Here is a 24,271-nt window from a genome sequence, read left to right on the forward strand (position 1 = left end):
CTCATCTTGGTTTTCCCCCCTTCCCTATCAAATTTCAAATAACCAAATACAAACAAATTCAATATATCAGATAACAAAGTGAGATACTGTAACAATATGAGATACCCAAGGGACAGCAAAGGAGATGAGAGACAACATAGTACATTAAGGACAACAATCATTCGTTATATGGCTTTTGTTTCAGTATCCTGGAGGTCCTTTCAATTAGCTTCATACTATATGGCCTTATGTATCAAGATTTTGCTCTATTGCAGCTCTCTGCTAGTAGAGCCCAAGGTTTCTACTGATTATGACAAATGAGGGAAACCATCAAGCCTAAGTTCCTTTGAGTCTGGCTTACTTCACTTAATATGATTTTTTCTAAGTCTTTCCATTTCCTAACAAATGGGGCGATGTCATTCTTTCTGACAGCAGCATAGAATTCCATTGTGTACAAATTCCACAACTTGTTGATCCACTCATCAACTGAGGGACATCTAGGTTGGTTCCATATCTTTGCTATGGGGAATAGTACTGCAATGAACATTGTTGTGCTAGTGGATTTAGTATGCCCTTGTTTCTGGATGGTTGGGTAAATGCCAAGTAGTGGAATTGCTGGGTCATAGGGGAGTTCTATGTTTAGCCTTTTGAGGCACTGCCATACTGCTTTCCATAGTGGTTGAACGAGTTTGCACTCCCACTAACAGTGTAGTAGTGATCCCTCCTGGCCACATCCCCTCCAGCATCTGTTATTATTCGTTTTCCTGATCCTGGCCATTCTAACTGGAGTAAGGTGGAATTTTAGAGTTGTTTTGATTTGCATTTCTTTTCTTTGAACATTCTTGAGGCTGAGAATGGTATGCCATTCTATGTGGTTTTACAGTGCTGTAACAAGGTTGGATTTGAACACTTGATTCTACTGACGAGGAGCAAGGAAGAAGAAGAGGAGCAGGACAACATGTATGTCCAAGATTTTGAGCAAAGAGGTGAAAACACAGCTATGAGTTAAGTAATCTGGGTGGTTCTACCACTTTCTGCTATGTAGCCTTAAGGAAATCACTATGTAGCTTTGCGCTTTAATTTTTCTTGCCATCATTATTTGACAGATATGTACTTTGGAACCCTCAGTTACAAAGAAGAAATAAAGTGCATTTTACAATAAATGGCTTTCAAAATCCTACTGTATTTTAAATATATATTTTGGCTTGTTAAGAATTTTTTAACATTAAACCCACTGAGGTTCATAGCACGCAATATAGGTTTTAATGCATAAGGTACAATAATTCAGGACTGGGGGTAATGTAGAAATGATTACTTAAAAATTAATTTAAGCATAAATGTGTATGGATCCTGAAAGGCACTGTTTCCTTTTTTAAAAAAAAATGTTTTGGCTGGGTGCAATGGCTCATCACTCTAATACCAACTAGTTGAGATACAGATAGGAGGATAGTAATTTGAGTTCAGTCTAAGTTAAAAAAATAGTGAGACTTTATCACAAACTGTACATGGTAGGAGAGATACACAAGAGACACTGATAGAAGGATCACCGGTCCAAAGATGACTGTGGGAAAATCATGAGACGCTTAATGAGGACAATTAGAGCAAAAAATGGACTGAAGGCGGCATGCTTTGAGTTAAAGTGCATCCTCAGCAAGCATGAAACCTTGAGTTCAGAAACTAGTAATACAATGATACAATAACAATAATAACGATAATAATTTAAAGCTAATGCTGTTGCACTTTATCTTATTCTCCTTTCCAGTTGCCTATTTGCCAAATGAATCATAGTTTGTTAATGGAGGCAATACTCTCTCTGTGTTTGTCTGTCTGTCTGTCTGTCTGTCTGTCTGTCTGTCTCTCTCTCTCTATATATAAACATATATATGCATTCCAAGATTGCTACATACTATATCTATAGTCAAACATCCAATAGTCTTTTCATCTACTTCTTATCACAATAAGAACACAATTACAACAAGAAATAACACCAAAACAGAATTTTGTACTGGCCAGTTATTTATTTCCCTTGTTAGAAATATGTTAGAAATCAAAGCAACACCCACAAAGTCAGATATACATATATATATATATTTATGTATGTATGTATGTATGTATGTATGTATCTTCCATCTACAGGCCTGGTTCAAGTGGTACAGCAATGCCTAGCAAGCAGAGACTTGAGTTCAAACCCCAGCACCATAGAGACACAGGAACAGTCCAAACACCATGTATGTGCTGTTTCCTGCTTACCTTTAAGCAAACAGATTTTCTCTTCTGTAATGTGCTGTGATTGTGGTTACTTTGTACATTAGCTTTGGCTATCCATCATACTGAACAAGGCTAAATACCCTATTAAGCTGTATTTGCTAAGTATTTCCTCAGAAGAAGGACAACAATCACTCCTTATATGGCTTTTGTTCATCTCTTTTGCTGTCTTGGTTATCTCATATTGTTACAGTATTTTACCTTGTTATCTGATATATTGTATATATGCTTATTTTGTTATTTGAAATCAGGTAGGAAAGGGGGGAAAACAAGATGAGGGGCAGGGGTGGGGGTGGGAAATGGGGACCAAGACATGAGAAAGGGTATCAGTGTTTGTGAAGTAATGCACCTTCTATCTGGTGAATATAAATAAAAATATATGAAAAAAAAGAAAATTCAACTAGCTATATCAATCTTTATCTTGAAACATGTACTTTGAAACACCACAGATCAACCAGCACTATTCAGATATTGTAGACATGGTATATATCTATCTCTAGGGAAAATCGTTCAGTGCATTATTGCTTTCCTTGGGACATGTGGATAAACTATGATTATTAGTGTCACTTCAGAAACAATCTACTGTTATCCCAAGTCATTATTTACTTTTGAAGGTTTTCAGATGACTTAGAAACCAAGATAGTTCCTTACTTCCAAACATCATAATTTCATTTAAATTATGCTTCATTTTAAACAGCATATGTTTAAACATTTAACATAATGCCACATGATAAGCTTCACTGATCTGGTTAAAACTGATTGATTTTTGAATAAAAATATAGACCTGCACCAGGAACCCACGTCTGCAATCCTAGCTACTAGAAGGCTGAGATCTGAGATTGCAGTTTGAAGCCACTGTTGGCAAGAAAGTCCATGAGACTCTTATCTCCAATAAATCATTCAGAAGAAGCTAGAAGTGGTGCTGCAGCTCCTGTGTTACAGTACTAACCTTGAGCCAGAGAAGCTCAGGGACAGCATCTAGGCCCCGAGTTCAAGCCCTAGAACTGGCAAAATAAAATAAAATAAAAAAATTTAAAAATACATAGATATATAGAGACATATATGTATATATACATATATAGACATTTGTATGCATATATACATATAAGAATCAGAAAGAGAGAGAGGGGGGGGAAAGAGAGAGAAAAAGAGACCTGGTTTAACAGTAGCTAAAAGTTATTTTCTCCATTAGTGAATGTATCTTACTATTTCCACTCTGGAATCTGATTCTAAAGGCTATTCTGTTTTTATATTCTTTTAATGACATTTTTATGGAGAAAATGCTCAGGTATCACCAAAACTGACAATGAAGCTGGGAGCCCATGGCTCATGCCTGTAATCCTAGATACTCAGGTTGGCCTAGTCAGGAAAAGTCCATAAGACTCTTAACATCAAAGGACTATTAAAAAGCTAGAAGCAGAGCTGTGCTCAAGTGGTACAATGCCAGCCTTGAACAAAATACATCAGGGACAGTGCCCATGAGTTCAAACTCTAGGACCAGCATTATAAACAAGAACACACAAACAAAAAACCCTGACAACTGGAAAGAATCTTTCTGATCTGTCAGTGTAACTCAGAGTCGAGCATGTATTTATTTACACTCACAAAGCTGTAGAATTGATCACCAGCAATGAAGCCATAACAACTATAATAATAACTTTGTCTCTCCTGAAAAATTGGAATGCTATTTAAAAACTGAAGTCTCTAGATTAATTAGTAGAAAGTATGAGATACAAAACTAACACTGGCTCATCTACTTAAAGATAACAACTAGGATATACGTAGCTGCTTTTTATTATACCCTCCAATGAATTATTTCAGGAAGATTGTATAATAATCTCTTTTTCCTGTTGCCACAGATACTCAAGTAGTTTTGTCATTTAGAAAAAAAAATGTTTCTGGGGATCTACAGAGATCCAATAAATTGTCTTTTCTTTATCTTCATCCTCACCACCCACATTCTCTGGGAATTCATGACCCTATTCTGAATTTCTATAAGTTGCATTATAAATCAGAAAAGTCACATCTGTACAAATGAAACATGCTGTTTCCACTGGTTCAGCTATCCAGAGTGGTGAGAGCTCCACAGGGTTCATGTGAAGTCTAGGGCATGAGCTTTGCTCACGTGCTCTTCCTCCATACTGAGTGAAGGCTAGAAAACCCACATTAACAAAATTAAAAGTTTCTGCCCTCTTGTGTTGAGCATGGACTCACACTCATTTTCAGAATCCGAAGTGATGGAGTTCCCACACACAGAAAGCTTCTCTATCTAATGAGCCAGTTTTGTATGAAGATACATTCATTTAAACACAGTGTCTTGGTTTTTAATAATATAAATTTACTTTAAATGAAAAAGAATAGTAATGAACTTTACACATACATACATATATATGTATGTATAAATACAAATATACTAATATCAAAGACTTTATTAAGATAGCAGTCTACACATCTTAGTGGCTCTTAATCTTTATGACAGTGATTATATTAGTGTATATGGATGGATGAATAAACATATATATATAGTATATTTATATTATAGCTGTATGTCATAAGCTTACTTTTTCCCTAGTCATCAAACTGTAGATTTGTTTCTTTTTCAAGTCTATGTTGCTAGAAAACTAAATGTGTGTATATTTAAATCCATCTGTAAACGAATTTATTGCTGTATATTAAAGCAGTTGTCTTTTACCTATATTATCCACAATTTGACACAATTTCCTTTTCCTTTGGCATTAGAATATTTGTAAAAGTATATATGAAGTCAGAATAACCATGTACTCTTTCTGTTCTTTTCCTTTTCTTCCTCTCTCACTTCCTGTTTCTCTCCTCTTATTCTCATTGTTATAGAAAGCATGAAATATGCCAGGCACTGGTGGCTCACACCTATAATCCTAGCTACTCAGAAGGTTGAGATCTGAGGATCATGGTTCAAAGCCAGCCAGGGCACAAAAGTCCATGAGACCCTTATGTCCAATTAACCACTGTGGGGCACATCACATCAAGGATAAAAGGCCTACCTTGTGGCCCAGTGCTCACTTCCTGGTTTTGGAAATCCAACCATATTGTCTCCTGGTTGGGAGGTTTGGCTGTGGTTTGTGATGTAAAATAAGGCTACCTCGAACCCATGGTGTGACCCCACCGCCCTCTCTACCTCCCCCTGTCCTGCCTACTTTTATGCTAATAGACTCCTGCTTCTTACTTTAGCCCCTGGTATTTTCCCATTAAAAGAGTCTGCTGTGACAGTCTCCCTGGCATCTGTGCCTTCCCTCTGGAGAGGGAGGGCTGGGTGAAGGCGGCCAGCTGGCCCTATCCTTTCTTGGTCTTCTCTTAGTCGGGGCTTGTTCTCTTTGCCCTTCCTGCTGGTCAGGAGGCAAAGAGTGCTAAAAACCCTGACAAACCACCAGAAAACCAAAAGTGGCACTGTGGCTCAACTGGTAGAGCACTAGCTTTGGGCTGAAGACCTCAGGGTCAGCGCCCAAGCCCAGAGTTCAAGCCCCATGATTAAAAAACACCAAAAAACATGAAATATATATATATATATTTAATTTGGCTTACATACTTAAAAATTGATAACCAGAATATATTTAGGGTTTTAATTATATCCTTCCTACACACACACACACAAAACGACAAACGTGAGTCTGAAATCATGGTGAATCTATTCAAATCCTATTTAAGAAGAGATTTCACACAATTTATATTAGCATACCAAGCACATTGTCTTGCTAATTTGTTTATAATAAAAATATTGATTATATGGTATAATTATGGTACAGATTAATATGTTCATACAAAGGATAGGAATTTCTCATGGTACCTTGACCAGAAGTGTTAGATAACTTATATTCCTGCTAGTTATAATAAAGAACTTAAGTAGCAACAAAAATAAGTTTCACACATTGTATAATGACAACATTAGGAACAGCACAGACCGCAGCTAGGGCATACTGGTCCATCCTCTGAGGAGTGCAACATACTAATATCTATCAAAATAAAAATGTAAATGCCAGGCTGGGAGTTTGGCCTAGTGGTAGAATGCTTGCCTAGCATACACGAAGACCTGGGTTCAATTCTTCAGTACCAAATATATAGAAAAAGCCAGAAATGGTGCTGTGGCTCAAGTGGCAGAATGTTGGCCTTGAGGAAAAAAAGCCCAAAGACAGTGCTCAGGCCTGGAGGTCAAACCCCAGGACTGGCAAAAATAAATAAATAATGTAAATGCCCACTGAAAAAAATATTTAAGTTTCAAAGAAAGTGAAGGAAATATTTATAATTTAATTTTATAACTTCTTATCTTATTTTATTTGTTTGGGGTATATCTATGCCACAGTAATCAACGATCTAATATTGATTTTTTGACCTATGAATAGCAGGAAATGAAATGGAAAAGGCAATTAAAATTAATGAGGACCACAGTGTGGATTTTACAGATTTTTTGTTCTCTTAAGCAATCAGTGAAGTTAACTAAGACTCTTTCTCTCTCTCTCTCTTTATCTCTCTCTCTCTCTCTCTCTCTCTCACACACACACACACACACACACACACACACACACACACACACACATCAAAATGTAACTTTCAAAAAAAGAGAATTTTCAAAACCTCATGTGTCAAAATTTTATATTCATTTCTACATAGGTAGCTATAGAATTAATTTAAAACATACCTTTCTGGTTTGCCAAATATATGCATAGAGGAAAGTGGCTATAATGTGTAAGACTTTAGAATACGTGTGTGCAGATATATACATACGCAGACACAGACTTAGAAGGAAAAGAAACAAGCAGAGATAAAGTCAATGTTGTATAAAATTCACTACTTAATGCTATGACACTTGGACACAAATTATTTTCTCTTACTATTTCATTGTGGAATAAAATTCACTTTGTGTCCTTGAGTGAATAAAAGGACGTACAAAGGGAAAGAGTGACAAATATAGAAAATACTTTAAATTGATCTGTTCATTACTAATTAATCTTTGTTTCCATCCAAACCCAAAAAATACATAGTTACTTGAATAAATTCCAACTCATTTGATATATTTCTCCATGATCTTACAGAGTAAAATCATACCAAATGCAAATACTTAAAATATTTACACAATGTCCAAATATTTATGATTATTTTTATTTTTTTGCCAGTCCTGGGCCTTGAGCTCAGGGCCTGAGCACTGTCCTTGGGCTTTCTCAAGGCTAGAACTCTACCACTTGAACCATAGCACTACTTCTGGCTTTTTTCTATGTATGTGGTACCAAGGAATCAAACCTGGGTCTTCATGCATGCTTGGTAAGCATGATACGGTGTCCAACTAAGATGGCTAGAAAACTTTACCTGATTACTCTCAAAATAATCACCAAAAAGCTAACCAGGAGGCATGGCTCAAGTGACAGACCATTACCCAAGCAAATTCAAGCCCTGAGTTTAAGTCCCAGCATCACAAACAGAAAAACATGTACTGAACAAGCTAAATAGAAGTGTGCAGGTTTGCACGCTTCTACTTCTTACCTCTTCCTTTGTCTTTTTTGATATCACTCGAAGCCAATCTCCAATCATGCTCAGGACAGCAGCAAAGTAAGCAAGCCCAACGAGGATCCAAAACCACACAACAGGCTTATAGAAATCTAGATATTCAATATCTGATCCACCTGTGTGTGGGGAAAAATAAAGTAGAACAAGATAGCTTCATATTCTTTACAGAAAATATACTACAATGCTCCAGTGAATTGTTTGTATGAGGCAGAAATCTAATATTCTTAAGCCATTTACCTGTGCTTTTTTTTCCTCATATTTAATTGCTTGCTTCCACTTGTGTAACCCTTACCTTAGTTTTTCAAGAGCAACTCAAATTAGTACTTCTTAATGTGACCTTTAATTGATTGTCCTGGTCATAATGATTTTTCTTTGCTCTATGGTGATTTTTTTTCATTTATATAATCTGTCTCAACAGGTTTTAGCCTAATTCAATATGTGTTGTCTGTCTCTCTATTTCTATTATAACAACTAAAAGGTAGGAATTAGGCATTTGGGGCTTGCATTTAACTTTGTAGAATTACTTTATTTTTCAATAAAGGCATGCTAGTCAACTGATCAGAAAGAAAGTGGGCAGTTGTATTGATAGTTTCGTTTTTATGTTCTAGTTATCAGTACAATGGGCTGCTAATATATACTACAGCAATGTCTTGGTTGGTATAATTGGAACACAATCGATTGCAGGTAATAACATCATCTCTGTTGATTTTCCAGAGGAATTGCTATGTTTGTCCTACATTTAAACCTGAGCTTTCAAGAAAAACTTGACAAAGGAGCTATTTTTCTCTACTATCATTTCCTATACTCTCTAGCAACAGCTACTCCTAAGAACTCTGTCTACATTTTATCACATCCTTATATTCTGTGCAAATTTTTGAAGCGATTTAAAAAGTTTCAAACACCAAAACCATTACTTATTTTCACAAATAAGAAATCAAGTTCCTGTCTTTAAAAAAAAAACAATTTAGCCTGTGAAACTCTTATGTAGATCATTAACTACAATGGAGCCCATTGAATAAAGGAGAATTAAAACGTGCTATGAGAGAACGTGTAAGAGATGGCTTTCACAGCTGTAGGGAGAAGGTGAGAAGGCAGAAGAGTCAAACATAATGAGCATCAAGATGTGGAACAGTTCAGGGTGCAAATACATACAGAACTGACGGATTTTTATAATAGATCAATAAATGGGAACTATGCATCTGACATATAGGAAAGAAGGAAAAAGTAGAAAATAGGTTTTATTTGATTAAAAACATATAGCTAAACTATAAGTAAACATTTACAGAAAACGAGATCCTGCATTGGTGTTGAGCTCTATGAGCAGAAAGATCAAATGGCAAAGAATGCAGGATTAAGAGAATCTTATGAGGAACTTGGTTTAGAAGACGCTGGCAGGTGACTCTGAGCAGATGTGTGGAAAAGCTGCACTATAGACACACAGTTACCAATTAGTTGGTGTGACACATAGAACTCTCTGGTGGCCACAATCCCTCATGAGTGAGATGACACAGTCACTGAAGAGGGGATGGGTGGAAGAATTAAACTAAAGCAAAAGGATTCAAATTGGAACTGGGTAGGTTTGGCATGCCTAAGATACAAACAAGTGAAGATACTCAGTAGTCGCTTAGCCCACACTTCTCAGGGCAGAGCAAGAAATTAGCATTTTAACCTCAGCAATGAAAGAGACTGGACATGCTTCAACAGTGTTCATGAAATAACTCCAGTTTCAAAACCTGACTCACATGTTCAGAAGAAACGCTAATAGAAACCAGTATACAATTAAGCCCAAATATAAAATATTGAAGACAATATGACTCCAGATAACTTTCTTTGAGTTGTGCATGATGAGATTTTACAAAAGGACAAGACTTTTTTTTTTTTTTTTTAAGGATGGAAGGGGCTAGGAGTCTGGCCTAGTGGTAGAGTGCTTGCTTAGCATGCATGAAGACCCGGATTCAATTCCTCAGTACAAGGCATATAGAAATAAAGCTGGAAGTGGTGCTGTGGCTCAAGTGGTAGAGCACTAGCCTTGAGGAAAGCCCAAGGACAGTGCTGAGGCTCTGAGTTCAAGCCCCAGGACTGACAAAAAAGGAAGGAAGTCATATGTTTCTATTGAGTAAGTACAAAATATAGAGACCTCACTTTCTTTTGAGACAACTTTGGGTGCACAGTTTAAAATGGGAATATTATTCAATTTTTCACCTCCTAAAGGGCTTGGGCTTTATTTTTAAAATGTATTTCTGGGAAGGGTTGGAGGTGCTGAAAACCTCTTATGATAGTTAAGATTTTTCCTCTCCTGGTTACAGTTTTACAGATTCACAGAAATGAGTATGGAAACTGGTCATTTGAAAGGCTCACCAGCAAATTCCATTTTCCAAATGTTTCCATTTCAATGAAACCAACATGACATTCCCCCCCCAAGTACTTTCTCTTTCAAAACCAGAAAAATATTCATCCAAATTTTTGTGACTCATTCAACATGAAAATACACCACAATGTTGAATGCAGAAAAGTAGGTTTATGCTCAAGATGACTTTTCATACACCTTTTTTTTATAAACAGGATGTTACAGTGGGGAAAGGATAAATTAACATAATTACTAAAAGGCCTATATTTGGACACAATATTCAACACAGAAGTTTTAGTGGAATTTAAGTCTTAGGAAAACAATATTTTCCTTCCTTAATTATTACTCTTAAAAATGAAATATTGGCAGAGGATCTAGGGGAAACTAGTATGTAAGGTGGATTAAGCAGCAATTTATACATCTATTGACTTTCTGATACCTAAGATTATCAATTCATTTTCACATTGATCAATCTACTTGATTCAAGAATCTTACACAAATTGACCTATCTGTAATGCTAGTGTAACTTGCTAAAAAGAGATGTTAGTTTTATTTTTAAATTAGGTCATTAAAAAAAAGGATTTGGCTGGGTACCAGTGGCTCACAGTAATCCTAGCTACTCAGGAGGCTGAGATCTGAGGATTGTGCTTAAATGTCTCACAAAAGTCTGTGAGACTCTTATCTCCAATTAATCACCAGAAAACCAGAAGTGGTGCTGTGGCTCAAAGTAGTAGAGCCATAGCCTTAAACTGAAGAGCGCAGTGATAGCACCCAGGCCCAGAGTTCAAGCCCCATGATCAACACAAAAAAAAAAGAAAGAAAAAAGATTTGTAACTACCACAAGTGTTCATTTCTCAGTTATGCTCAGGAAACTTATATACATGCCTCTTGCATATTAACAGATTAATAGATGGCATAAGGCAAAGATGGCGGCGCATGCCTACAAACCAGCATGGGAGGATGAGGCAGAAGAATGACAAGTTTGAGACCAGCCTGAGCTGGTCTAAAAATACAAATGAATAGTAGTATTGTAGAGTAATTTCTCTGTCCTGGATTGAATTTCTATCCTCTCCCCACTACCTTCTCCGTTGCTCCATGATTTTCTCTTCTCTTTTATCGAACTGCAGACTATAAATGCTAAGCTTTACCCTCTTCTCCTGGGTACCCTACCAATCTGGCTGGAATGACCACTTTTTTTTAGTTTGTGCCATTGAAAGTAGGCATGCAAACTCTTTCCGTTTTAAGAGTTTTCTGGCTCATCTGAGGCAGTACACATACACCTGGCAATAAAAATAGCATAGATGGGTGGAGGTTTTAGGAATATTACAAACTTTTTCCAAGGCATTAGTCTGATCTTTGAGTCTCTTACCTAACATGTGACAGTGATGCCCTCCTTTCAAGGGCGCCATCTCCCTATGCAGCTCAGTCAAAAGAATAATCAAACAGATTAAATCATAAAAACATAGTTCCGAAAGGTTCCAACTCTCCCATAAAGTAGGATTCCACCTCTCTCCTCTATATGAAGAAAGTTCTCTTCTACCTGCTTCCACAGCCACCAACTAAGGAAGTGAAAGCCGACAGTTCAAGACACCGTGACAGAAACCAGCTGTCAACTTTCATATTCTGGCCCTGGTAACCTTCTGTAGCCCAGTCATGCTGCTCATGTCAGATGATTCACGGACTACACAAAATCTGAATTGAAAAGAGACCTGAAAAGGAAATGGGTGGTGAGGCTTGTCCATGATCAGAACACATCAGGTAGGCCAGCTGTGATCTCAGAATATCATGGCACATTTTTGTTGCAGTAATGAAACTTCTACAGTAGAAAATTCATCTCACAGTTATGCAGGCTGAGAAGTGCCGTATCAAAGTGCAGGCAAATGGTAAAGGCATGCATGTTGTTGGAGAGAAGGAGGAAGAGGAAGGCGAAGAGCAAGGAGAGGCTATATATGCCCCTTTTATAGCAACACTAACCCCACCCAGGTGGATAGAGCCCTTGTGGCCATGTAAGTTCTTAAACATCTTAAACAGATCTTAATGCCAAGACAGTGACAGTGGATTTGGAATGGTTCAGAGGAAACAATATTATCCACCAAAGTATTCTGCCCATACTGCATGGCATCTGACATTCCTCAACTCTTTCTTCTAGAAGACATGTGGGTCTCTGTCTTGCCATATTTAAATTGCGCTGCCCTAATGACATGATTCTGTATTTAAAGAACCCTATAGACTCCACTCCCAAGCTGCTTGAGCTGATTCAAAACTTTGGCAAGGTAGCCGGGTATAAAATTAACCCTCAAAAATCAACTGCATTCCTATGTGCCAACAATGAGAGGAACGAGGCAAAAATCAGGACAACAACTCCTTTTGAAATGGCTTCAAACAAAATAAAGTACCTAGGAATTAACTTCACTACGAATGTAAAGAAACTTTTTGTCAAAAACTTAAAAACCCTGAAAAAGGAAATTAAAGCAGAATTGAGGAAATGAAATAACCTCCCATGTTCCTGGATTAGAAGAATTAACATCATGAAAATGGCTATCTTAATAAGGGCTATTACAAATTCAATGCAATACCCATCAATATCCCAATGTCATTCTTTAAAGAAATAGAAGAGGCAATCCAAAATTTCATATGGAATAATGAAAGACCCCATATAACAAAAACAATTCTTAGTAGAAAGAACAGCACAGGAGGAATTTCAATACCAAACTTTAGACTCTATTACAGGGCTATAGTGACCAAAACAGCTTGGTATTTGCACAAGAACAGGTTTGAAGACCAGTGGAATAGAACTGAGGATCCAGATAGTAACCCACAGACCTATGGCCACCTAATCTTTGATAAGGGAGCCAAAAAATAGAATGGAAGAAAGACAGCCTCTTCAACAAGTGGTGCTGGCAGAACTGGTTAAGCACCTGCAGAAAACTAAAGTTGGATCCTTCTTTGTCACCCTGCACTAGAATTAACTCCAAATGGATCAAAGACCTGGAGGTAAAAGCTGACACACTGAAAATTTTACAAGAAGGAATAGGAGATACACTAGGCCTCCTTGGCACAGGAGTCCTTTCTTAATAAAGACCAAGAAACACAATAAATCAAAGTCTGGATAAATGGGACTGCATTAAACTGCAGAGATTCTGTATGGCAAAGGACATAGCTAGCAAACTAACTAGAAAGCTTACAGAGTGAGAGATGATCTTCACTAACCATACAACAGACAAAATATATCAACAGCTAAAAAAAAAATGAATCACTCCAAAACTAATCTCCAAAGAAACAACCATCCCATTAAAAGATGGGCCAGAGAATTATTCTCTGAAGAAGAAATAAGAATTGCCTATAGACACATGCAGAAATGCTCGACATCTCTGGCCATAAAAGAAATGCAAATCAAAACAACTCTAAGATTCCACCTCATTCCAGTTAGGATGGTCATGGTCAAGAAATCTACTAACAACAGATGCTGGAGGGGATGTGTCCAGGAGGGATCACTACTACACTGTTGGTGAGAGTGCAAACTTGTTCAACCACTATGGAAAGCAGTATGGAAGTTCTCAAAAGACTAAACATAGAACTCCCCTATGACCTAGCAATTCCACTACTTGGCATGTACCCGTGATTGTCCAGAAACAAGAACATACTAAATCCACTAGCACAATGATGTTCATTGCAGCACTATTTACCATAGCAAAGATATGGAACCAACCCAGATGCCCCTCAGTTGATGAATGGATCAACAAGATGATGTGTTTATACACAATGGAATTCTATGCTGCTATCAAAGAACGGCATCACCCTATTTGTAAGAAAATGGAAAGACTTAGAAAAAATCATATCAAGTGAAGCCAGACTCAAAGGAAGATAGGCTCAATGGTTTCCCTCATTTGTCATAATCAGTAGAAACTTTGGGCTATCCTAGCAGAGATTTACAATAGAACAAATCCTAAATACAAAAGGCCATATAGTATGACACTAAATGAAAGACCTCCAGGATATAGAAACAAAAGCCCTATAATTAGATTGTTGCCCTTAATGTACTATGTTATCTCTCATCTCTTTTGCTGTCCCTTGGTTATCTCATATTGTTACAGTACTTTACATTGTTATCTGATATATTGTATATATGCTTATTTGGTTATTTGAAATAGGATAGGGAGGGGGAAAACAAGATGAGAAGTGGGGGTTGGGGGAGGGAAATTTCGTGAGAAAGAGTATAATTGTTTGTGAAATAATGCACCTTCTCTCTGGCAAATATAATGTAACCCTTCTATTAATTTCAATAAAAAATATATGAAAAATATTGCACTTCCCTAGATTTGAAAGGTGATCTTAAGTTGTATTTAAGTAGGTAATTAAATTTTTCTTCATTTTCAAAAATAGTCGTGTGTGTGTGTGTGTGTGTGTGTGTGTGTGTGAACAGTTATGGACGTGTGTGTGTGTGTGTGTATGTGTGTGACCAGTTATGGACTGAAAACACAAGATAAATAAATAAGACAATTTGTACACATTTTCAGGTGTGTGTGTGTGTGTGTGTGTGTTTACCTGCACCAATTGAATTCAAAGCCACATCACTGTCCTTGAGCTTTTATTTGGCTCTATCCCTTGAGCCACAGATCTACTTCTACATTTTTTGTGGATTATTGGAGTTACGAATCAGACTTTCTTTCTTGGGCTGGCTTCCAACCACAGTCCGCATATCTCAGCTTACTAAGTAGCTAGAATTATAGGTAGAAGCCACCAGCACCCAGCTATTTAGATTTTACTTAAGTCCACTTTAACTTTTCTAAAGTAAGCAAAGCACAAGAAGAAAGCATCCCTGATTCATGCTGAAATGAAAAGTATAAAAAATAAAAGCTAAAGATATTGAACAGAGAAACTCAAGATCAATTCTTAAATTCAATTTGGGAATCCCCTATATCATAGCGTCACAATTTGACTGGAAGTCACAGGTACTTTCCAAGCTAAGGGAGCAACACCTTGTTAAGTGCTTTGTTCTCGTTACACTGTCAGGAGCAGCTCGCCTGCAGTCTCAGCAGTGAGGCACAGCTTGTTCATGTATCACATAAAACTACGTGACCACCCTGTCCTTTTCAGGCCCAGGACATGAAGCACTAATGAGAAGACGAAAGAGGCTGGAAAGAAAGATCATATACCAGTTACCAAGGTAACTAGCCATTACAACATGTCCCCTGCCCAAACACAAACAGAAACATAAAACTGCAATGTGCCAGGAGATACCTTCAGGCAAGGAAAGGACAAAAAGCTGTTCACATACACAGACTCCCAAATGTTGTCTATCTCCCCAAACTGACTGTCTCTAAATGCTTCTGACTCCACATCCTCATCATTTAAAAAGTATTTTACATACAAACCTAAAGGTACATTTGTTCACCACTTAGAAATTCATTGGATATTAACATAGTCTCTTATGTCCATTAATAATTACAAAGTAAGGAATGAGATTTGAAATTATATGGACATAGGGAGACTATTTTCAAAGTCTATTTGACTTTCTTATTTTTTTCCTAGAAACAAGCTAACACTGAAGAAAAACATCACACTCTTTCTTTCTGGTCTTGATATACTCTTAATTATTATACCATTTAAGAAATATAGATACAAAGGCGTAAATGACATGGTCCAAAAAGAAATGTACTCTTTGACTATGTGACTGTAACCCCTCTTTGAATCCTTTATAACAAAGGTTTAAATTTTAAATAAGAGAACTATAGATACATTACAACTTTCCTCCATAATGTTTTTAAGTTGCTTTCTAGACTTTGCTCTTAATAACACTGAGGTATGACATATATATTATTAACACTACCTTCACAGACACTGAGTATAACAATCTAATGAATCCTTAGACCTTTATCAGAGATGGTCTTAAATCATTGAGAAGTTTAGCAGTTAAAGGGAAGCGCTATATTTTCTTTTGAGATTTTAGCCTAATATAAAGTTTAGCAGCTAAGGGGAATAGCTATATTTTATTTTTGAGATTTTAGCCTAATATAACAAAAGGATTAATTTAAGAGAAATGCCTCTTGCTGTTCCCTGGCAAAAACACCAAAACTAAGTGAGAATAACCAGAAGGAAGATTCTACAAAAAAAAAATCTATCTATCTATCTATCTATCTATCTATCTATCTATCTATCTATCTCCAGTATTTCCAAGATAGAGAACGTAATTTTAGAGCCATAAGAAACCAAGAAACAAAAGCTAATTTTGTGTACTCTTTTGAACTGTATGAAGCAATTCTTTGCCAAGATCAGACCTTTAAAAAACACACACACACAATTTGCTTTTCCAAAGATTCTTTTAAAAGGCTCACATTTCCTACCCAGCCTTCTCCACATGTGCCCATGGTCCAAATTCTCATTCCAAAAACCCTGGGCACAAAGACCTGGCATAGAAAGTCTTAAGTACAAGATTCTACAGCTTTAGCCACAAAATACACAATTTAGGAGACAGAGGTGAGTCAGCAATCAACCTGCCTCTTCTTTCACTTATGTTACCTAGTACTTGTCATTTTAATCCTTTACCCATAATTAGTTAGGTCAGTGGCTCTCATTTTGATGATCTCCTCTATAAAACAAAATACATTTATCTTTTGTAAGACAAATAAATGTTTATAAAGATAAAGTAGAGCTCACATATTTCACAAGGCTATAATTTCATAAAATTCAAGGAACAATACAATTGTTTATTACATTATGCTTAATTGCATGCAATTATCATTCTGTCACATTTTTTTAACAACACTGTGCCAAGACTCATTGAATTCAAGCTCTCCAGAAACACACAAGATGTGTTTATTGAACATCTCTTTGTGAACAATTAACAGTGACAAACTAACTCTTTAGCGAGTTTCAGGACACTGATCTCTTGAGATGAATCTGTGTGTGTGTGTGTGTGTGTGTGTGTGTGTGTGTGTGTGTGTGTGTGTCTGTCTGTCTGCCTGTCTGTCTGTCTGTCTATGTCAATGTAGACAGTGGTCATAAATATGTGTCCATGGATAATGTCAAGTACTTCTCTGGGCTGGATTGTGTCCACCAAAGACATACGTGGAATGGAGGTTCCAATCAATGTTACCTTCCTTGAGATAAAGTCCATGAAGACAAAATAAACTCATGCTGGAGTCGGTTAAGGCCTTTACCCAATCTGACCACCATTCTACCAAGAAGAGTTGAATGTGGAATAGGTGATACAAGTTCAAGGAGAACACTGTGTGATGGCAAGGCAGAGGGAACAATCCATCTGAAAGCCAAGGAAGGTTATGATCTGATGACAGCCTCAACCAGGAACTAAGGAGAGATGAAGAATTCCACCCCACAGTAGGGGAAGGCTCATGGGCCTCTGATTTCTCAAAGTCCAGATTCTATGAGGAGGGATTTCCTTTCATTTGAACCACTCAATCTGTGATATTTCACTGCTGCGACCATAGCTTCACCCAAGTGGACAAAACCCCAGTGAGTTTCCTTCTACACCCAAGGGAAAAAAATACAGAGTTAAAGGACTGGATTAGGAGACCAATGACAGTGCCAGCAAAAGCCTTACCTGCTACATAGTCACCAAATCCAATGGTTGTAAGGGTAATCACCACAAAATAAATGGCGTCCAGGGCACTCCATCCTTCTATGTGCTTGAATATGACCGCAGGCAGGGCCACAAAGAGGACACAGCCAAATAGTATAAATATGATAGTGGAGATGATACGAATCTTGGTCTGACTGACATTCCACTTCTAAAGGAAGAGAAGAGGAGAGAAAGAGAGCTTATGGACATGGCTGCACACCAGCCTCTGCCTTGTTCAGGGGAGTGGACTTTTATTCCTTCCCATACATGGTTTTCAACTATCTTGACCCATGAGAACTGAGTTTTTGTCATCATAAACAACTCAGCATAACCAAGTAGCACAAACAACACTACCGGGCAGATCGTTCTTTAATACGCTCCATTTTACTCAGAGAACATGATTTCCGATATGAGTTATTTATTCATCTGAACACTTTTGAGGTATTTACTCTGGGGCAAGTGTGCAATTGATTGAAGGTGGAACACGACTAGAAAGAAAAAGGACACATTCATCCTTAGAAACTGCTAAACATGAATTAGGAAAATAATTCAATTGATTGCAGTAGAGTAGGAACAATGCCTAAGTTTTGATTATTACATGAGCCACGTGAAAGGCTGCTCTGCTCTGTGACTTTCTTCCCAATTGCCCACAGCAAAGCTGCAGGTCCAGATGGAAGGAAGCCTTCAGATCCTTAGTCGCAGTGGTCATTAATGCCGATACCTGCTGGCTCTTTCTCCAGTAAGAATTCGCTGTACTGTACTGTATTATACTTCACTATAGAGTTTCTCGCCCATTGTCTGTTGGAGTTTAGTTACTGTGTGTCTCTTTGTGTTTATATCGCACTTTTTTGGAGACAAGGTATCATTATGTATTCTAGCTAATATTGAAGCAGCTATCTTCCTGTCCCAGTCTCCAGGTGTTTCCTGCCATGTTTGGCTTTGTCACTAGACATGTTTAATCTTTGACTTGATCTATGTACTATAAAGATTAAAGGTCCCATCTTGTGCCAATTGGAATATCACTGAATGATGCAGAGTAGAGTTTCTGGGGAAATAATAGAAAAGAAAGACATCACAAGTCTCTCTTAATGTCTAGTTTGCAGTATGAATACAAGGAGGACAATTCAGAATTTCAGTTTCATGCTACCAAGCTGCACTCTTGATTAAGATGAATACAAGCTATATTAACTTTATTTAAGGAAAACATAACACCAAAGGAAAACAAAACTCCTGTTTGGGGTAACTATTTCTTATTCCAATCTAATGGTAGAAATATTTGCATGCTAACTTGGACCTAAACTACGTAAAGTGACTAATGCTAGAATTGGGACAGCAATCTAAATTAATAAATGATATTCACTAATTTATTTCATCAGTGCAGATAAATATAAATACATTGTTGCATATGAGAAAGTAGAAAACAGTACTGAATAAATAAAATTGTTGGAACCATGCTGGAGTAATAACAAACTATAATCCCACCCTCAAGTCCAACCATTCATTTCTTCTATCATTTTATCAAAAGATAGACTTATATCAGATATTCATTATTGTTTTATATCTCCAATAAAAAGCATTATTTATTTATTTTATTTATTGATGGGACCAAGGTTTAAAATTAGGGCTTTTGCCATTGAGCAGGGGTTCTACCAGTCCTTCCATCTTTTCTTTATGCTTTGGTGAGATTTTTGTTTGTTTCCTCCTATTTGCCTCCTATGTTTCCAGGATGAAATCCACTCAGTGCCACTCACAGTTTATTGGTTGAAATAGGTTCTGTATAACTTTTGTGCTCAGACTGTCCTTGAGTGCCACAACCTTCCTCGTCTCCATGTTGAGTAGCTGGGGCTACAGGCATGAGCGAATACACCTCACTTTCCTCTACATATTTTTTTGTGTTTTTCTCATGCAGGGATTTATTCATTCAGGTAATTAAAACACAAGTAAAACAATGTGACTTACATGGTAGAAGATATGCATATAAATTGTTATGGGAATCTTCATAACTGGATGTTTCACTTTCCCTGAAGTCATAGCAAAGGTATTATTTGTATTAGAAGAAAATCAAAGAATAAATGTATGTACCCAGAATCTGGAACACTCACAATAAATGTATCTTCCACTTTGGCAATTCCCTTTCCAAATATGGTTCCAAGTTGATCTCCAACTCCAGCCAAGAGAAAGCCAAAGAGAGGAATTCCCAGTAAGGCATAGATTATACAGAATATTTTCCCACCTTCTGTGCGTGGTGAGATATTTCCAAATCCTAAAACAGGAAAGAAAACACTCAGTTGTTTATAAATGAATAATAATTGAAAACATCTGACCTAAAATGTTGATCCAGAAATTTCCAAATCTCAGATACCAATTTTAATTAGTTATGAACCCCTTTCTATTACATAATTTTATATATTCCATTATATCCTATTATAAATCCTCATAAGAAACATTCCAGTAATTACAACCAATAGCTAATGTGTCACTTAAACAATGGCAAGATGGTAAAAAAAATGAGGTGTTAATGCCTGCAATAGAGCACCACCCAGGCACAGATAGCTACAACAAGCAGAAAGCTTACACTGTCATTCAGACTCCATAGAAACATGTGTGGGGGCCTTACGACTATGAAAATGTGTCCAGATTATTTATTAAAGATGAACTATAGCTTTTAAATCTTTTTTCTAATTCAAGTACACTCTAGGGGAAAAAGTTCACTTGCTCATCTGGCACTCTACCACATGAACCACGTCTCTAATCTAGACTTTTGCTGGTTTGTTTGAAATGGAGTCCTGTGGACTTTTTTTTTGCCCATTCTGGGGCTTAAACTCAGGGCCTGGACACTGCCTTGAACACTTTGGCTCAATGATAGTGCTCTACCACTTGAAAAGCACCACTTCCAGCTTTGTTCTATGTATGTGTTACCAAGGTACTGAACCCCAGTCTTCATGCATGCTAGGCAAGCACTCTACCACTAGGCCAAACTCTGGGCCCTGTGGACTTTTTCTGTGCGCTAAATTAAAATCTGCTGAACCACAGCTTTCCTGAGTGGCAATGGTTATAGGCCTGAGTCACTGCTGCCTGGCAAGAAAACTTTTTTTTAATGTTCTGAAAATGTGGAAGGTGTCCTAGTTTTGTTTCAGGCTGCGTGTCAGAATCACAGCAATCCAACTCCATTTATTCTGTAATCACAATCACTATCTCAATGCATGATTAAGATAATGAATTTATGTCTCTCAGAAGTACCAAGAGGCTGGGCACTGGAGGCAAACATATGTAATCCTAACTCAGGTGGCTGAGATCTAAGGATTATGGTTCAAAGCTGGTTTAGCAGAAAAGTCCCTATGAGACTCTTATCTCCAAATAACCACTCAAACACTGGAAGTGGTCCTGCGGCTCACCTGGTGGAGCACTAGCCTTGAGCACAAAGAGGCTCAGGGACAGATTCTAGGTCCTGTGTTCAAGCCCTACAACTGACCAAAAACAAAGAATATAGAGCATCTACTGAGGTGACTTTTACTCAACTCCATATTAAAATTTATCTGAAACCTGAAAGAATGACATCGCCCTATTTGTAAGAAAATGGAAAGACTTAGAAAAAAATCATAATAAGTGAACTAAGCCAGACTCAAAGGAACATAGGCTCAATGGTTTCCCTCATTTGTCATAGTCAGTAGAAACCTTGGACTCTTCTAGCAGAGATCTGCAATAGAGCAAAACCTAGATACATAAGGCCATACAGTATGATACTAAATGAAAGAACCTCCAGGATATAGAAACAAAAGCCACATAATAAGTGATTGTTGTCCTTAATGTACTATGTTATTTCTCATCTCTTTTGCTGTCCCTTGGTTATCTCATATTGTTATAGTATTTTACCTTGTTATCTGATATATTGTATATGTTTATTTGGTTATTTAAATAGGATAAGGAAGGGGGGAAAACAAGATGAGGGGCGGGGGTGGAGGGAGGGAAATGGGGACCAAGACATGAGAAAGAGTATAATTGTTTGTGAAGTAATGCACCTTCTATCTGGTGAATATAATGTAATCCTTCTATTAATTACAATAAAAATATATGAAAGAAAAATTGATCTGAAACACAAGTTTTAATTTTCTCCTGAAGATATTTTGAAGTTGGCATTTTGCTTGTTGTTCTTATCTAGTATTTTTATTATTATAGTCAAATGTTATAGTCTGTAGGATGTCTACATTGAGTTCTATCTAGGTTCGCTTGTGACTTAAGAATAGTTTTCAACTTGTTTTCATTATTATTTGAAAAGATATGAATGTCTTAATTTTTAGATGCACAAAATACATGTAATGTAAGAGATCAGTGGACTGATGTTTGGTTATTTTAGTTTATACATTTTTCTCCTTATGAAATTTCTAGCCTTTCCTTCTTCCATAGCCAACACAGTATTCACTACTAGACGTTTCATTTGCTAAGAGCTTGTTTTATCTGCAATATTCCCAGTTTCCAGAAACTCTTATTTTTTATTTTTTATTGTAATTAATAAAAGGGTTACATGATATTTGCCAGATAAAAGTTGCATTACTTCACATACATTGATACCCTTTCACATGTCTTGGATCCCAATACCCTCCCCTCACCCCCCCATCTAGGTTTTCCCCCCTTCCCTATCCAATTTCAAATAACCAAATACAAATATATCCGATATATCAGATAACAAAGTGAGATACTGTATCAATATGAGATAACCAAGGGACAGCAAAGGAGATGAGAGATCATATAGTATATTAAGGACAACAATCATTCATTATATGGCTTATGTTTCAATATCCTAGAGGTCCTTTCAATTAGCTTCATACTATATGGCCTTATGTATCAAGGTTTTGCTCTATTGTAAATCTCTGCTAGTAGAGCCCAAGGCAGAAACTCTTATTTCTTATTACTACTTTTTCATTCATATGTCATAGAAACAATAATATGTCACTTTTCTGTTTTTCAGTGTTGTATCATATAATAATTTTATTATTTGAGGGAATTCCTGCATGATATTATTTAGATGAATTTCTTTTTCATTCCCTTTGTGTGTGTGTGTGTGTGTGTGTGTGTGTGTGTGTGTGTGTGTGCGCGCGCGCACTGGAACTAGGGTTTGAACCCAGGAATTAGGCACTGTGCTCAAAACTTAGTGCTCTGACACTTGAATCATAACTTCTATTCTGGCCTTTTTGGTGGTTAACTGGAGATAAGAGTCTCATGGACTTTCTTGAACTGTGATCTTTAGATCTCAGACTCCTAAGTAGCTCGAATTATAGGCATAAGCCAGGGTAGCCTGGCAATCAATTGCTTAAGTGCTTCAGAAACCCTGGTGATATTTTTCTTGCTTGGAAGCATACTGCAGTGCTAGAATAGTTAGTATTTGCCACTGACATATATTTTCCTTGCTGAGTGATGATCATGGTTGATCTGGTTGGATGTGGCACATTCTGCTTCAAAGTGCTGAGGCAAAGGTGTTGGGCCAGGATTGGAGATGGGCACTTTCTGCAACTCTCCTGCAAGTGAACATTTCACAGAACTTCCAAGAACAGCTACCAGTTCGTACATCACCCCCCTTCCTACTTCACAGGCCCCAGGTCTGTTTCATGTGCACATGATTCTCTTGGAAATGCCTGTATTCCCAGCATTATTCTGAGGCAAAGACTTAGCAGGGCTGTTAGGAAAGTTTCAAGGAGTGGTTCCACACAACTAATTTACAGGCTGGCTATCCATACACCTACTTCTTCTAACTTTTGTGACTTTATGAAGTTACGTTAGAATTTTTTTTCTTTTTGTGAATCTTCTATTGTTCATCCAAGAGAAATGAGGGCTCCTCAATTCAAAGTTTTTACTCCCATGTGTCTGGAATCAGCATGTGTCACATCATCCCCAAACTCATTCCTACTTCATTTCTCTCCAAATACCTTCCTTTCAAGCAAACTCTGAAATTTCTTTCTTTTTTGTATTTCTCCATGCTTTCTGCCCACTCAATGCAGCTTTGAGGTGAGATAAGGTGAATGCCCATTTTCTCCATACTAGGAATTGCGAGTCTTAAAACACTAAATACTAGAGGGTGACATAAATAAGAGTAATAAAGGTGGTGAGTTTATCTAAGTACATGATGCACATATGCAGAAATATCACAACAAACCTTTTAAGCAATGAATATGCACTAATAAAAAGAAAGAAAAAATCAAGGTGTTTAAAAAGCTAGATACATGGTAAGACATATCATCTATGGTTCTTTAAAGCATCGGATTAACTGATTAAGTGATGTGCCCACCAGAATAAAAGTTTATTGAGGTTTAGCAACATATTATAGCCATTCCTTCTTCATGTGTCAAAAGGTACACATTATTCTTATTAAGTAATCCTTTAAATTGAGGAAATGAAGCAATATACTATATGAAATTCACTTTTGAAAGTCTATTACGCATATGTGTCAATAAATAGTGTTATCATAAATATTAGTAATAATGTTGTCAAAAGTAGAGATTAGAAGATCTAGATAGTTGACTCGAGTGTCATGATTATACAATGTTTTCTACAATGTTCTGTTTGGTTCTTTTGTG

General features: G+C 37.0%; 1 protein-coding gene across 4 annotated transcripts in view; it reads right to left on the bottom strand.

The window, feature by feature from the left end:
- Kcnk2 (potassium two pore domain channel subfamily K member 2) overlaps positions 1-24,271 on the bottom strand; it is a 162,695-nt gene that overhangs the window by 16,458 nt on the left and 121,966 nt on the right. For all 4 annotated transcript variants that reach the window (XM_090339914.1, XM_090339915.1, XM_090339913.1 and 1 more), the window contains 3 exons: positions 19,805-19,965; positions 17,685-17,871; positions 7,753-7,892 (listed from right to left, as the gene is read on the bottom strand). In XM_090339914.1, coding sequence (XP_090196040.1) covers positions 7,753-7,892; positions 17,685-17,871; positions 19,805-19,965 — 488 coding nt within the window. The remainder of the gene's footprint in view (positions 1-7,752; positions 7,893-17,684; positions 17,872-19,804; positions 19,966-24,271) is intronic.

The sequence above is a fragment of the Megascapheus bottae genome, chromosome 10 (assembly GCF_031878675.1).
Source record: "Megascapheus bottae isolate mThoBot1 chromosome 10, mThoBot2.hap1, whole genome shotgun sequence".
Classification (NCBI taxonomy): domain Eukaryota; kingdom Metazoa; phylum Chordata; class Mammalia; order Rodentia; family Geomyidae; genus Megascapheus; species Megascapheus bottae.